This window comes from Notechis scutatus, chromosome 1 (assembly GCF_049901735.1).
Source record: "Notechis scutatus isolate UNSWTSFEM ecotype Mainland chromosome 1, rNotScu1.2, whole genome shotgun sequence".
NCBI lineage: Eukaryota > Metazoa > Chordata > Lepidosauria > Squamata > Elapidae > Notechis > Notechis scutatus.
Window position 1 is genome coordinate 17,340,968 of NC_142009.1, and position 16,653 is coordinate 17,357,620.

The 16,653-nt window shown below is 41.9% G+C and overlaps 1 protein-coding gene across 1 annotated transcript in view; it reads left to right on the top strand.

The window, feature by feature from the left end:
- The first annotated feature begins 314 nt into the window (after positions 1 to 314).
- CASTOR2 (cytosolic arginine sensor for mTORC1 subunit 2) overlaps positions 315 to 16,653 on the top strand; it is a 103,818-nt gene continuing 87,479 nt past the window's right edge. Inside the window, exon 1 of the mRNA XM_026672359.2 lies at positions 315 to 871. Coding sequence (XP_026528144.1) covers positions 741 to 871 — 131 coding nt within the window. The 5' untranslated portion in view covers positions 315 to 740. The remainder of the gene's footprint in view (positions 872 to 16,653) is intronic.

The window sequence follows — 16,653 nt, forward strand, 5'->3', positions numbered from 1 at the left end:
CTCCTGAGTTAAGTTGCACAGAAACACATTATCATTATCAGGAGCTACTGCTACTCTAATTTTCCCCTCTTCACAAAATTCAGGCACTAAAGTTGCACTTAATTATGTATTACTTTTAGTAATTTTTTAAAACAAATCAGGAAAGTGAGACAATTGGCTCAGCAAAAACAACAACAGAGAAATATATGTATCCTTTTATTTTGAGAAGCAACCGCCCTCTTTTTCAATTTGCTTATTTAAAGAAGGAAGGAAAAAAAACTTAGCAGCGCTCCGCCCCTCGAACTACATTTCCCACGAAGCTCCGCTCTATGCGCATGCCCATTGGGGGTTCGTTTGACTGGCAAGTTGTTTGTTACATTCTGAAACAGCAGCAGCTTTTCTGCACTCTCGAGCTCCCAACTCTCTTCCCAGCTTCTGCTCCCCCCCACTCCTTATTTTTTTTTCTCTCCTTTGCTTCTTTTCTTTCCTCATTCCTTCTACTTCTGGATTTAGCAATAACACCTTTTCCTATATTTTCCCCCGTTTCTTTCTTTTTAATAATAAATACCATATTCCACCCCCTTCCTAAAGTCATTATTAGCCTTCCCCCCACTGCTTCTCTCTGCCTGCGCTGGAAAACGTAAAAAGGAAAGACAGTGGAAAAATACTCTGGTTGAGTAAGGGGAGGGGGGCGAGAGAGAGAGAGAGAGAAAGAGAAACAGCCCACAAGAAAGCGGAGAATCGAAACAGATGAACTACAAATGAGAAAGAAAAAAAAGATGGAATTGCACATTTTAGAGCACCGCTTGAAAGTAGCGAGCATAGCGAAAGACAGCATCCAATTGTTTACCTATGGATTGATCAAACTGGCGTTCCTCTCCTCCAAGACCAGGTAAGCCGGCTAGAGAACCAACAAATTAATTGTTGACACAGAATTGATAAAAATGTGAGAAGCAAAGGAAAATTGCCCTGCAAAGGAAGCGACACAGAAAGCCTTTAAAAAAATAATCACTCGCAGGCACCAAGGGTTGTTTTTTTTTTTTTTGGGGGGTGTTACAGAGGGTTTAGTTTTAAGGAGGTGACCCCCCTTTAACACACTTGTGTGTGGATGTGTCTCCACATAGGTATCTCGTACCCAGCCTCTTGCTTAGAGCTCTCAATGGTTTCTTTCATTTTCTAGTATCTTTTCAATAGAGACTGAGTTTCTGCACAAACACGCCCCCTTCTTCCCTTCCCCCCCCTCCAGTGGAGTCGATTTTTTAATTCTCCTTTAAAAGATGTTGCTGAAGGAAACTAGCTTTAGGATTGGGGGCTCGCTGTTCCATAAATTTCCAAAGTCATCTTTAAAAAGGAATAATAATAATAATATTAATAAGGAGGTAAACAACAACAACTCAAGAGAGGATCAGCGCCCAGGACAACAAAGAACAGCAATAAGAACGGGAGGGGGCAAAAACGAGAGATATTTGTGGGTTGCATATTTTATTCCTATCAGTTAAAATCATGTCGGGTTTTGGGGAATAGGATTTATTGATAAATAGGGGGGGGGGTTGTTATATTCTCTGCAACATTGCCTTATTTTTTTTCTCTTTTTGCATAATGTTCTTTTGGAGGAAGTCAAGAGATCTGGATTAGCTAAATGAATATATGTATATGAACAAGCAGAAAGAACAAAATAAAAATGTTTTTTGGACCGGTGACTTCAATCACTGGATTTCTTCCTCCCCCACCCCCATACAAATAATTTGACTTGCAAATAGCATAGTAAATAGAAAGATAGGTTTCTTCACCCACCTCTGCTTATTTCGTGCAGTTAGACTAGATGGAGTTGAGAAAAACCATTTCTGAACTCAGTTTTTGCCTCTTGACTGTAGCCTTTTAAGTATGCTGAGAAGAACCCCCTTCAAAAAACCATTTTTAATAACGACACACCCCTAATGGCCCTAGGGAAGGCTGATAATAAAACGAGCGTGCATATTCATGTTGAAACTAAATTGCAAATTAAAAATGCAAAGATAATCTTTTTCCCCCCACGCCCCCCCAAACCCTTTCTTTCCATCTCAATCTGCCTGGTTAAAGGGGGGTGTTTGCAATTGAATTTCATTATTGTCCTTTATCTCTAATAAAAAGTTCACTGGGTTGAAATTTCCCTTTGATTTGTGGCTTGGCAGTTGATGTGGTTTGCTGTGTAATGTTACCACTGCTAACTTGTTTACAGCTTCTTTTGAATTACTCAATTGGGTATTATGCGTACAGTACAACAGAATTGTGGGTTTTTTAAAAAAACAGTTCTTTTCTGCTGATGGACAAACGGAACTCCCTTTTTTCATTGTGTTCTTAATCTTTGGTGTTCTAGGAAAGGGGAAACCATCCCAAAGGTTTTTTTTTTAATGTCACCAATAACCTTTAAATCCTCCTTGTCTAAAAATATTGCATTTCAGACCTCAGCACAGCAGCCTTTTATATCCTAGCTTAACACATTGCAAATCCTTGAAAACACATGCCAAAAGGAATGCAGAAGTTGGACTCTGCTTTTCTAGGAGCCGGGTAGTACTGCTAACTTTTTTTCCAGCTATTTTCTTTAACTTTTCAAATCAGTGTCTCAAACAGCATTTTATTATCGATAGTTCTTTACTAGGCTGCCTCGCTCAGTTTCTTGGATGAAATTGTTAAGCTTGTGATGGAATGCTTAACTCTGATGTTACAGATGTGATAGCCTTGCCAATAGAGTTGTTATTCTCCCTTGTGCTTTGCAATAACATAATTGCTCTAGGGACAGAATAATTATTCTATGACCTGGACAGATGCAATTGAAAAATAGACTCCTGACTTAGGCTACTTCTGTTAACAACTGCATATTTCTATAGTAAAGTGCAGTAGACACTTTTTGATCATTGGTAACTATTGGATTCTGAAAGTGATTTGCCTTTGTCTTCTGAGAGGTGGTAGTTTTGTTGTTGTTTTTTACAATCTAGCCTACAGCTCTGAGATTTCCTAGTGGTGTTCCATCCTAGTATAACCAGTTTATAAGCTTGTACTCCTTTAGATTCTCCATCAAGACTAAATTGACACAGTGCTGCCACCTGTCGAGATAGTTCTGCAGTTCCTTCATGAAAAACAACTCCTTGTTCATTCAGAATTAAGCCAAGGGTGATCCTTTCTCTGGCACACTAGAGCTCTCTGTAGAGAATCTGTGTCCATCCAGCCTGGGAAAGTGCATTGAAACATTTCAGCTCCCACCATCAGTCTGATGTGGTATAGCCAGGAACTGCTGCTTTACCAATCAATTCTGCTGGATACAGCCATTAACCAATAGCATCCTGGATTGTACCAATTTGTAGTGTAATGCAGGTTGGAATTCTCAGATTTGAACACTTCATGTTTTTTTCTTAAAAGAAAACTTATGAAGTTACAGTATTATTTAAGGAGAGAGAGAGATTTGGGAGAAGCACATCCTTTTTTTTCCTTTCATCTATCAGGTGGGGGGAGGGGAGAAAACCCAAGTCTCTTTTTTTACTCATTTCTTTCCAAGGAAGGGCTTCTCTGAACCCATTTTAACATATTTCATTATAGAATGTTTTTTACTGTATGGTAGAGTTTGTAATGGCAGGCATGAGCTTCCTCTTCCTTTTTATTCATAACAACAGCCTTGCAAGTTGAGCTTGACTAAGGGCCCAATCACCATTGTGATTTTATTCTGTAAAATAAAGGCACTTCAACAAGCTCAAAACAGAAAGGCACATCTCTTGCCTTTTCCCATCACACTTTGTAGTCAACTGTCTTAAGGTATTTTCTCTCAGCTCAACCTACCTCGCAGGGTTGTTGTGGCAAAAACAAGAGGCAGAAGTATTAGATATATGTTTGTCACTTTGAGCTATACATATAAAAACTATAATATAATAATAAACTGACCAGCCTAACTTTTCTGATATCAGCAAAAATTGGCTAGCTATTGCAAATTAGAAAATATATCTAATTCTCTTCAAATTAAATTTTGTTTTTACTCTGACCCTATTATATATATATATATATATGTATGTATGTATGTATGTATGTATGTATGTATGTATGTATGTATGTGATTATATATATATATATATATATATATATATATATATATATATATATATATATATATATATATATATATATATATATATATATAAATTTTATTGGTTTTTTAAAAACAAACATAAACAAACAAAACATAAAAACATCAAGCTATCTTCCATAGGTGTACATACAGTGTGCCGGTTGGTTTACAAATTGTTTTGTGCTTCCATTTCATAGTCTTCAATTACAATTACATTGCATATGATCTCATATTGTCAATCAAAAATTAAATACCTTAGTACCATTATCTGACCCTATTCTTGACAGATGAAATGTTGCATTGGCACCAGCAAGACCCAGGTTGAAATCAACTGCAGAAGGTCACTCAGTGACTTTAGGCTGCTCATCAGCCCAACTTACCTCATAAGACTGTTGTGCTTTTAAAGGAAAGCGTCAGGTAAACTGAATAGTTCAATGACAGTGAGGTCTTCAAGCTTAAAAGAGGAAACTATACCCCAAAATAGGATACTATATATTCTGTAAAAGTAGAATTACATAATGATATTTAGAACTAATGGTACTTTCGTTAGCCGTTTTAAGGAGCACCTCATTTCATTTAAAAAGAAAAATGTTTCTAGGACTCAGATTAAGCTCTTATTTATTTTCTCTTCCGAATGGCTTTAGACTGATGCAAAGTGAAAATCGAATTCCCCGCTTGAGTTTCTTCCAAACCTAAAACAAACCATAATGTTTTTGCTCTCTAGCTATGATAGATTATATATGACAGAGCAGAGAGCAGTTTCTGTGTAATTCTAGGAACTGGAGTCTGATGCATCTAGAGGAAACCAGTCTTAAACAATAACTCATTGCTTCCCCATACTTTGCATTCTTTGTTAGAGGTGAGGGAGACAGGCAGAGAATGTGATAACATTTATTTTAGTAGCTACAATAGGCTGACCACCTACCGTGTTTCTCCAACAATACGGCCTCCCCCAATAGGAAGTCCCAGCATGCTTTATAGGCATAAAATCAAATTAAGCCCCTCCCCCCAAATTAAGGCCTATATTAAACATGCGAAATGGGGGGGAATGGCGGGGGGCTGACTGTTAGGAAGTACTTTTGTTGCATACCCAGATATGGTGCTGCCTGTGTTGACCTCGGCGTTGGTGGGGCACTTCGTATCGGGAGACCTTCCACCACCGTTGCCTTCCCTTTTCCCCGTGCTGCCGCAGCATTTAAAGCAACGCTGCGGCATTTGGCGTAGCCATGCGCAGCTAGCCAGGGCTTCTCCCTGCAACTGGAGCCCAGCTGAGACATTCGGCTTCAGGCACTCCTGTCACCTCCTTCCCTTCGTCTTCGATGGCAAAGCCAATTCTTTTAAAAACGACGCCCTACTACCGGTACGACAAAGACTCCCCTACCCGAGAGGGCAGCCCAACCCACGTGGGGAGGCGAATCTCCCGGGGCCGCAGAGCAGGATCGGCCCACCCTGGGAGAAGCGCCCAGCCGCCATCCCTGCCTGGCGCCGGGTAGAGTGCGAAGAGCTTCGCTTGGGGCGCCCAGCGCAGCTGACAGGCGAGCCCTCCTGCCCGGTGGCGGAGCTCTCGCCAAGGCAGCGAGCGCCTCCCCGCCAAACCCTCCACTCATCCCGCCAGGGCCGCGCCAGAGCCATGCGGGCTGGGCAGAGCCGGGAAAGCGAGCCGCAGGTGCGCGCCTGCCTACCAACCGAAAGAGCCGGGCCAACCTGAGCTTGACTTCCTTCCCAAGTTCCTCCAGCCCGAACCCGAAGGGGCCACCAGGAGAGGCTGCCCGAGGCAGTGATAGCACCCACCCATCCGCAGACAGGGAGGCGAGGCGACGGCAGCGCTGCTTCCCTGGCCGGCGGGTCCAGCGGAGAGAGCCCGAAGCCGCCCGTCCTTTCCATCCCTCGGCCAGCCTGTCCCCGTCCCCATGCATTTCCAAACGCGCAGGCAGCTCCAAACGCTGCAGCAGCATGGGCATCCGGCAGAGGCGCTCACTCGTCGGGGCTCAGCTCGTCGGAGGACGCAGCGCAGGCCGTCGCCTTGCCTCCCTGTCCACGGATGGGTGGGCGCTATCACTGCCTCTCCCAGTGGCCCCTTCGTATTTGGGCTGGAGGGACTTGGGAAGGAAGCAAGCTCGGGTCGGCCCGGCTCTTTTGCTTGGCAGGCGGACGCGCACCTGCGGCTCACTTTCCTGGCTCTGCCCAGCCCGCACAGCTCTGGTGGGATGAGTGGAGGGTCCGGCGGGGAGGCGCTCGCTGCCTTGGCAAGAGCTCCGCCGCCAGGAAGGAGGGCCTGCCTGTCAGCTGCCCTGGGCGCCCAGGCGAAGCTCTTCGCGCTCTGCCCGGCACCAGGCAGGGATGGCGGATGGGTGCTTCTCCGGGGTGGCCGATCCTGTGCTGCAGCCCCAGGAGATTTGCCTCCCCACGTGGGTTGGGCTGCCCTCTTGGGCAGGGGAGTCTTTGTCATACCGGTAGTAGGGCATCGTTTTTAAAAGAATTGGATTTGTCTTCGAAGGCGAAGGGAAGGTGGCAACACGAGCACTCTGGGCTCCGGTTGCAGGGAGGAGCCCTGGCTGGCCGTGCATGGCTGCGCCAAATGCCGCGGCGTTGCTCTAAACGCCCGGCAGCACGGGGAGAAGGGAAAGCAACGGTGGCGCAAGGTTTCCCGATACGAAGTGCCCCACCATCACCGAGGTCAACATCCAAGCTGTTGCCGCCCGCCCGAGGATGCAAGGGGGGGGAATTAAGTCACCCCCCCCAAAAGACAGCCTAGCCATTTTGGGGGGGGATAAAAAAAAAAAGGCCTGGCCTTATTTTGTGAGAAACACGGTATTCTTTTGTACCTTTGGCTTTTTATTTATTTTATTTACATCCTGCCTTTATTATTTTTGTAAATAACTCAAGGCAACAAACATACATAATACTCTTTCCTCCTCCTATTTTCCCCACGAGAAAACCCTATGAGACGGGTTGGGCTGAGAGGGAGTGTCTGACCGAAAATTACCTAGTTGGCTTTCATGCCTTAAGTGGGACTAGAATACACAAGTCTCCTGATTTCTAGCCTGGTGCCTTAACCACTAAAAGGCTCTTCCTTTTCTTACAGAATGCTATAAATCCCAGAATCCCCAATTCCCTGATTGTGCTGTATTGGCATTCTATATAAATATTAACTCTTAGTGACCACATAGACATTCTCCAGTAGATCTCTCCCCAGCCAGCCCGTTAAGTCTTCCAATACTGCATCGATTATTATCGTAATTGATTCCATCCACCTTCTATTGGTTGTCCTTCTTTTCCCAGCATAATGGGACTGGCGCACCCTGTCCATGCCAGCAGATAAGGAATGCTGTGGACCCTGGACCCTGGACCCTGTCAATTGGTATTCTGGCTAGCAGGGTAATAGAACAGCAGAACAAAAGAGTTGGAAGGTCTTGGGAGGTCTTGGGAGGTCTTCATGGCAAATCCCCTACCCAGCCAGGAAACTATATACCATATCAGACAAAAAAAAAAAAAAAACCCTATACCAGTGCTTCTCAGACTCAGCAACTTTAAGATGCATCAACTTCAATTCCTACCCTGCTGGCTGGAGAATTCTGAGAGTTGAAGTCCACACATGTTAAAAGTTGCTGAGCTTGTGAAACGCTGCCCTGTATCATTTCAGACAAAATTCAGTCCAAGAGAAGAGCCCTTTCTGCCCTGGCTCCTGTCCTTTGGAACACCTTACCCTCGTGATGCGAACTTATGCCACACCTGCCAGAAGTGGCATGCAGAGCCTTCTCTCCAGGCACGCCAGCTTGTCGCTCATTGCACGTGCTAGCCAGTTGCTGTTCGTGCGCAAGGGAGCGCTGGAAACTGGAAGAGCAGCTCCCCAGTGTGCATGTCAGGAAGCTAACTTTCCAGTACTCACGCACAAGCATCAGGGAGCTGTTCTTTTGGTTTCTGATGCATGCTCCCATTTCGGCACTTGGTGCTGAAAAGGTTCGCCGTCACTGCCTCACCCCCTGAAGTGAGCTTGGCTCCCATCCTTCTGATCTTCTACCAGAGCCCAAAGACCTGGCTGTGCCAATTGGCTTGGGACCCCCAATGAGAGAGCATCACACTGGAGGTGGTTGATAGACCATATATTTTCTGAGGTTTTCGCGGGTATTTGGATGTGGATCTTTGGTTATTCGGGTTTTCTCCCGCGTAAAATTGGAAGTATCTTGGCAACGTTTTGACAAAGTCTCATTCGTCATCTTCAGGCTTGTGTCTTCGGCTTTGTGCTTCTCGGAGTAAGCACAAAGCCGAAGACACAAGCCTGAAGATGATAAATGAGACTTCACAAAACGTCGCCAAGATACTTCCAATTTTACGGAGAAAACCCGAATAACCAAAGATAGATAGATAGATAGATAGATAGATAGATAGATAGATAGATAGATAGATAGATAGATGTATATGTATATGTACACACACACACACACACACACACACACACACACACACACACACATACATTATGTTATTGCTTTTAATGTTGTAAGCCACCCAGAGTTGCCTTGCAATGAGATGGGCAGCAAACAAATAATTAATTAAATATATAAAAATTAGAACTTTCTCCAGAGAGCTGAGTCTTCACATGAAGTATTTGAACCTGGTCGTTTGTGCTTCAGGTGAGAATTCTGAGTTGATTTATTCAATGATCCATTGGTTTATTTTCTTGGCTATCCATGGTATTCTCAGAAGATTTCTCCAACACCAAAGTCTCAAAATATCAAAACCCTTTCTTTGAAGTCCAAAACTGTAGTGAGGGAAAGTAATAATTCTTAGCATATATTTGTTTTTCTTCTTATCTTATTGCCTATGTAAACTGGCATGATTTAGATGTACTGGTGTGTGCCTTTAAACTTTTAATAACCAGGACGGTAACTAGCACCCACAATGAATAATCTGTATATTACTCAATCTGTAGTTCAAACTGTTTAAAAGCCATAAGATTATTGCATTTGCATTTTTATGGTTATTTTGAATGTGTTGGTTCAAGATCCTGCTTTACAGGCCTAGTAATAGAATGCTTGGATATAAATTATTTCAGTAAGTATAATCTTCCTTCAACTTTTAACTACCCCAAAACTGATTCTGTAACTATTTAATATAAAGTGCTGTTCCATAAAGGAGTTTATTTTGGAAACTTAACTGTTGTGGTTGGCAGGCTTGTGGCTTTTGATGAATGTAACCTGTGAGATTATACTATGACAAAGCAAATCATGGACTTAGTGGTTAATGGAGAGCCATTTTGGTCTAGTGATTAAGGTATCAACAGGATAGAAACCAAGATACTGTGAGTTCTAGTCCTACCTTAGACATGAAAACCAGCTGGGTGACTTTAGCCAGTTAGCAGGAGACTATGAGTTCTAGTCCCGCTTTAGGCATGAAAATCATCTAGGTGACTTGGGCCAGTATATTCTCTGTCAGTCCAACCTACCTTACAGAGGAGTTGTTGGAGAAATAGGAGAAAATAGGAGGAGGAAGGAGTACTAGGTATGCCATCTTGTATTATTTATAAATTAATAAAGTTAAGTTAAAACAAATCTTAAAACAGTATGCAGTGTAAATCCAACCTAAGCACAGCATTGGACCAGATTGAGATGAGTTTTTCCCTGAATTCTAAGATACTTTTAACTGACTGCAGAGAATGGAATCTACAGATAAGATAGCCCTTGATTTACAGTCATTTGTTTAGCAACTTCAAGCTCACTGAAAAAAATGGACTTATGATCATTGCAGTATCCCCACCATTAGTGAACGAAATTTGAATGCTTGGCAGGTGGCATTTATTTATGACGGTTGCAATGTCATGGTATCATGTGATCATCATTTACGACATTTTCAGCTGACTTCCAACAAGCAAAGTCAGTGGGAGAAAGCTGAATTTCCTTAACAGTCATGTGATTTCCTTAAGAATTGCACTGATTTGCTTAACAACTCTGAGTCACTTAACACTTACTTGCTGAATAGTAGAAATTCTAGTCCCTGTTGGGGTTATAAATCAGGACTACCCGAATCCCTGCATCTGGTAGAAAGAAGGAATCCAACCAGTAAGGGAGATCATCTGTACCAGGGCATGAAAATACACTTCTTTTTGGTTTGATCTTTCTCTGGGCCACTGGACATTTCACTGGTGCTTTGCAAGGAAATTATGTCTCTTCTCTTTTTTTTTCTATCCCTATTTCTGTTCATAAACTTACAATGTCTGGTTGCTTTCTGTATTTATTACCATATTTTTCAAAAATTTAATCTCCTGAATCTGAGGGAATAAAACCCAATTCTCAAACTTCATTAAAAAAAAAAAAAAAGAGCAGCAGAAGAGGGCAAGGAAAATAGAGGATAACAAGAAAAAAGTGATGAACTAAAAGTATGCTGGTCTGTGTTATTCAGGCCTGGATGGTCTGTCTTCGTTCATGTTCTTGCATCAAAGATCGATTAGCGGTGCTTATTCCTTTGTTGACAGATGGGGACATGGGCTGCCTCCTTCCAGAGCAACTGAAAGCTGTTCTTTCTAATCAAGAGGGAGAAGCAAGTTCCTTGAAGCTTCTCTCTCTTCATCCAGCGGAAGAGGCCAGGTTTTATTCTCCAAGCAGCCCCACCTAAAGGATAATGCTAACACTCAGTGCTGTTTGTTCTTCTACTCCTAATTCCTGCAATTCAACTTCAGTCATAAAAGTAGGTTAACTTGAGCTAGCAGTGTGATGAAGCTGCAAGTAAGGCTAATATGATTTTAGATTGCCCTACCAGAACTAAATAGGATGCCCATTGAATAGGATGCCCATTGCTATTGAATTACTTGAGTGTGATGACCTGGGGCATAGCACAAAGGCAACACAGTCACATAAGTAAGAAAAGTCCCTTTAATACCTCCAACTTTGCCCCCAATGTCCAGGTTACCTTCGGTGGAGAAAAAACTCTCCTAAGAACAGTCTTTAAGTGGAGGAAATTCAGTCTGAAAACAAAGTACCTACAAACTGTAAATAAAAATCCACACAAACCACATTGCAGTAATTAACTTGACAGGGCAGGAGAAGGAATTCCAGACTTGAAAGGCCAGCAAAACACACATAGTTGGGAAGATGCCAGGAACCCAGATAAGCCTCGACAACAAGTTGCTGTGGGCAACCTCCCTTTTTATACACTGTGTTCCCAGATGCAGCTAATGAAGGGAATCAGGACCCTTTCCTCCCTGTAAGCCACGCAATTCACATTGCTCCCTTCTCTGTTTCTCCCTGTGTGCCCTAGGATGAAGAGGGGGTGGGCCTGGATCTTCCTCTGAATTCCCCCTGCCTTGCTCTACCTCTTCCCTGCTCTGCCCAGCTGGACTTTGCCCTTCCCCAGTTTCTTCCACAGCCAGTGGAGCCACACTCCCACTCCCTATCAGCTACTCCCCCATTGGAATCAGATTCCAACAGGGGCATGACACTTGAGAGTGATCTGGGATTACATTTTACTTACTCATTAAAAATATTTGCAGTATACAGGTGGTCCTTTACGTATAACCACAATTGAGCCCAAAATTTCTGTTGCTGGGCGAGACATTTGTTAAGTGAGTTTTGCCCCCATTTTTACGACCTTTTCTTACCATAATTGTTAACTTGTCACTGCAATTAAGTTAGTAACATGGTTATTGAGTGAGTCTGGCTTCCCCATTGACGTTGCTACTCAGAAGATCACAAAAATGGATCACATGGCCTCGAGACACTGCAACCGTCATAACTATGAGTCAGTTGCCAAGTATCAGAATTTTGATCATGTGACCATGGGGCTGCTGTGATGGTTGTAAGTGTGGAAAATGTTCATAAGTCACCTTTTTCAGGGCCATTGTAACTTTGAACAGTCACTAAACAATGTTATAAGTTGAGGACAACCTGTATGTCCCCCTTCAAGGACAGAGATGCTACCCCTATGGGTGGCTTACTCATAAACTTACAATAAAGTGGTGACAAATATTCTGGCATTTTATTGAAAGAAGAATTGGTTAAAGCTAAAGTCAGACAATGTTCCAGTAAAATCTTTTCAAGAAAAAAAAATGTAGGGGTAAGCTTTATTAAAACTTGCAATGATGGGGCCACAGTGAAAAAGGCCCTGTCTTTTGTGTTGACCAGCTTGATAGCACTCAAAGGAAGCCAAGGAGAAGGACCAGTTACTGATTTTAAAGGGTGACTAGGTTGATACAACTCTGCTTTTTGGGGAAGCACATTCACCTGAGAGGACACAAAATGTATTTAAACTAAAATGATAGAAAAGATTTAATGAGCTACAGCAATGATGGGGAGCATTCTGATCCATTGTTTTTTGGATAAATAAATGTTCACAACACTGCCCAAATTCCAGATACGCCCACTGATTCTGAACATTGCTTCAACTTAGCTTAGTTCCAGAAATGTTGTGGACTTTTCTCCTTTTCTTCTTTTCCCTGGTTTGCTAGTTTTCAGTTTCATTTGGTTGCTCATCTTAATAATTAACAAATTGGAATACAGGGGAAAAAGGAATGCAAATCAACACACAATGGGAGTAAACAGGACATTGTTTTTTTGAAAAGGAAAATGATAACCTCACCAGGAGCACCATACAAACAGTAGGTTTCTCATTAAAAGCTAACGTGAAAATAAGCTATGTTTGTATCCATTTGCAAAACAGGAAATATAAATCTTCTTTCTGTTTACTTCCAAAAAGAGGAACTACTTCCCCCCTCCCCCATCCTTTAAGAGGAACTACTTCCCCCCTCCCCCACCCTTTAAACAAAATGTTAAAAGGGTACTGATTTGGGTATCATTTGCTTATTATCAGTAAAGTCAAACAAAACAGAAGTACTTGTATACTTATCTGTTGTTCAGGTACTTTGATGAATGACATCACTTTAATCTGGGCTTCTCCAATAAGGGTTTGTCCTCCTGATTAGGCCACACCGCTACCTTCCCCTGGAGAGAGGCCTACTCAAGTAGTCCTCGACTTATAACCACAGTTTGAACCAGAATCTCCCTCGATAAACAAGGTGATTGTTAAGTGAATCGGGCCTGATTTTTTTGACGTTTTTACCACAGTTGTTAAGGGAATCACTGCGATTGTTAAATGAATCATGCAGTCATTAATTGAATCCATCGTCCTCTATGGACTTTGCTTGTTGGAAGCCAGCTGGGAAGGTCACAAATGGCAATCAAACGACCCTGGGATCCTGCAAACTTTGTATATACTGTCTGGCTGCCAAGCACCCAAGTTTTAATTTTGTGACTGTGGGGCTTAAGTGCAAGGATCATTTGTAAGTCCTTTTTTTCAGTGCCTTGTAACCTGTAGTGTCAGTGCTGTACCGGCAATGAAAGGCCCCCTTAACTTTTCTTCGCCAGCTATATTTTATGTTCAGAAACTCAAGCAGGTTCTTAAACAGCTGCTGTGGTTTGCCCAAGAAAAGTCAAGGCCAGAATCCTTCAGAAGTTGAGCTTTGCTGAATCATCATCCCCAATAGAGCCTCAAAATGTCTGTTGCTAAAAAAAAGGCAGTTGCTAAGTGAATTTTTCTCCGTTTTATGACCTTTCTTGCCACCGTTGCTAATCCCCTGCGGTAGTTAAGTTAGTAACACTGGTAGTTAAGCCAGTGAATCTGGCTTCCCCATTGAAGGTCGCAAAAGGGGATCACATGACCCCGGGACACTGTAACCGTCATAAATATGAGTCAGTTGCTAAGCGTCTGTATTTTGATCACATGACCATGGGGATGCTGCAAACAATAAGTGTGAAAAATGGTCATAAGTCATTTTTTCCAGTGCTGTTGTAACTTCAAACAGGCACTAAATGAACTTTTGTAAGTTAAGGAGTACCTGTACAAGTTTGGACTGAAGGCTGAAAGAGTTTTTTCTGCAGTTGCTTCCCAGCAACCAATATTTCAGGCCTAGTTTACCTCATTATACAGTAAAACCTTGGTTTTTACAGAATTTGCATGCAACACACCAAATTCTGCTTCAGTTTATGTTATTTGCATAATGATGACATTATGCAAATGATATATACTCTTTGATTCAGTGGACTTTCAGGAATAACAACCACCTCTCCCCTAGTTAATCATTTGAAATGAGGTTTCACAATGGTATTAATGGCCATTGATAGTCTGATCCTCCATGAATTCATTGCATTCTCTTTTAAAATCTTTTATAGCCATAGCAATCTGCTGCCATAAACACAGCTGCTGGTAGCAGATTACATAATACTTCCTATTACACTTGCTTTGATATGCAGGAACTTTATATTACATATGGAATTTATCTTATGATATCTGGGAAGTCACCACGAAACTGAAATGCTGTGAACCAGAAACAAGTTTGTCTTTGCACATACAATTGAAGCTGCAATCCTGAATCTGTTTACTGGAACAGTGTTTCACAACCTCAACAACTTTAAGATGTTTGGACTTCAATCCCCACAATTCCATTCTGGAGTTGAAATCCACAGATCTTAACAGTTGTTGAGATCAAGAAACACTGTATTAGAGCGTAAATTTCCATTGAATCAGGTGAAATCAGCTTTTGAGTAAACAGATTTGAGGTTGCAAGCAGAATGATACTCTTAATTTTTTCATTACAACTCTTAAATAATTGGTAGCACTAACTACAAAGCACTGATGATATTACATAGTTTGGTAATGAAATGTCTGCAAAAAAACTCCCAACCAAGCTCAGCACCAAGGACCTCACAGTCTTAAATAACTTTTGAATTCTTAATTATATCTATTCAAGAAAATGTTGCCCATATAATTGTCCCATACCCAATAGCAAAAAAGTATGAATAGATAGTTGGGCATGTTAAGTTTTTATTGCACACGATTGATACAATGCCAGTTGCATTTAATGTGATTAAGCAGGGAATGAGAAGCTGCAAGGGTACATGCAGAAATAAATACCCTGATTTCTACCAAAAAGAAATGAAGCATGTCTCAGAGGCCGTTATCTTCTCTTGCTTGGCAGGCAAGATCTGGATTTATGTATTTATTTATTCTTTCGACTGCTTGGCTTTGTTAAATGCAGCCAATTGAATTGCTTGACTTGGTAAGTAAGAAAAATATTAGCAAAGACAAAAAAAGGCTTGGCAGGATTAAGGATGATGAAGTTTGCAGCCAGCCAACACCCCGTTTTAGAGTTTATGTTGGATCTTTGGTAAACCTTTTCAAAATGTTTGGGTCTGCTGCTAGTCGCCAGTGTCCCAACTGTTGGATGGTATTGGCTGTCAGTGTGATGAAGTAAAGTGGAAATCTGTGTTTTACCTTGGAAAGAGAAAATGTGGGAAAACAGGCAGGGATTTCGATTGTTTTGGATTGAAACGGCTGTCATTAAAGAGGCAGAGACACACTATCTCCTGTCCCAGATCTGATGGGTGTAAATTATACATAGGTGGTGGACACATCTGAGTTAAATCTGAGAGAAATTTCTTAATGCTAAAAGTAATTTAGCAACAGAAACCCTGGCCTAGAAGAAGTGCTTAACTTCAAAGCCTGGACAATTCTGTGGCCAGGGTGTTAGAACTCAGTTGGGTAAACCATGGCCCTCCAAATACTGCACCTCCCATTATTCCTGCCCATTGGCCTTGTCAGCTGAGGCTGTTGGGATATGTAGTAGAACACTTGGAAACTCTGAAGTTTCCGATCTCTTGTGCTCTGGATTTCTTGCATTGAAGTTGTGGGTGCTCCAACACTGGAGGTTTTTAAGAAGAGATTGAACAACCATTTGTCTGAAATGATATAGGGTTTCCTGCTTGAGCAGGGAGTTGGACTAGAAGACCTCCAAGGTCCCTTCCACCTCTGTTGTTCTGTTAAAGTGGTTGAAATAGAAATTCTCCAAAGATTTTCCACATATTTATGACTGTGCATGTATATGGGAAGAACCTTACTTTTTGTGTATAACATTGACCCTAAACAGTTGCTGTTATTAATTAAGTTTGTACATCACCCAACCATTGTTGTTCACTTTTTTAGTCCATTCTAAGTAAAGCAGTGAATATTAAATTCTGTCTGGGCAATACACATAATAGATGAGAGATAACATTACACAGAAGAGTCAACCTTCCCCAAACTGGTGGTCCCAGATGTTTGGACTGCTACCTCCAGCTTTCCTATTTGTCTACAGAAATTGAGAGTTGGAGTCCCAATACATCTAGAGGGCACCAGACTAGGAAGGACTGTCATATGGGTAGTCCTTGACTTATGACCACAATTGGAACAAAAATCTCTGTTGCTAAACAATGAGATTAAGTGAATGGCACCTGGTTTTATGACGTTTTTGCAATGATTGTTAAGTCAATCTAGCTTCCCTTATCGACTTTGCTTGTTGGAAGCCCCTGGGAAGATCATAAATGTTGATCCATGTGACCTTGGGAAGCTACAACTGTCTAAGTACATGTCAGTTGTCAAGTTCCCAAATTTTGAACACCTGACCATGGAGATGTTGCAATGTCCTAAATAACTTTTTTCAGTGCTATTATAACTTCTAATGGTTGTTAAACAAATGGTCATAAGTCAACGACTATCTGTGTTTGAAAGTAGGACTGTGGAAATCTGTGGAGGTTCTCAGTCATCCAGGTCATGGT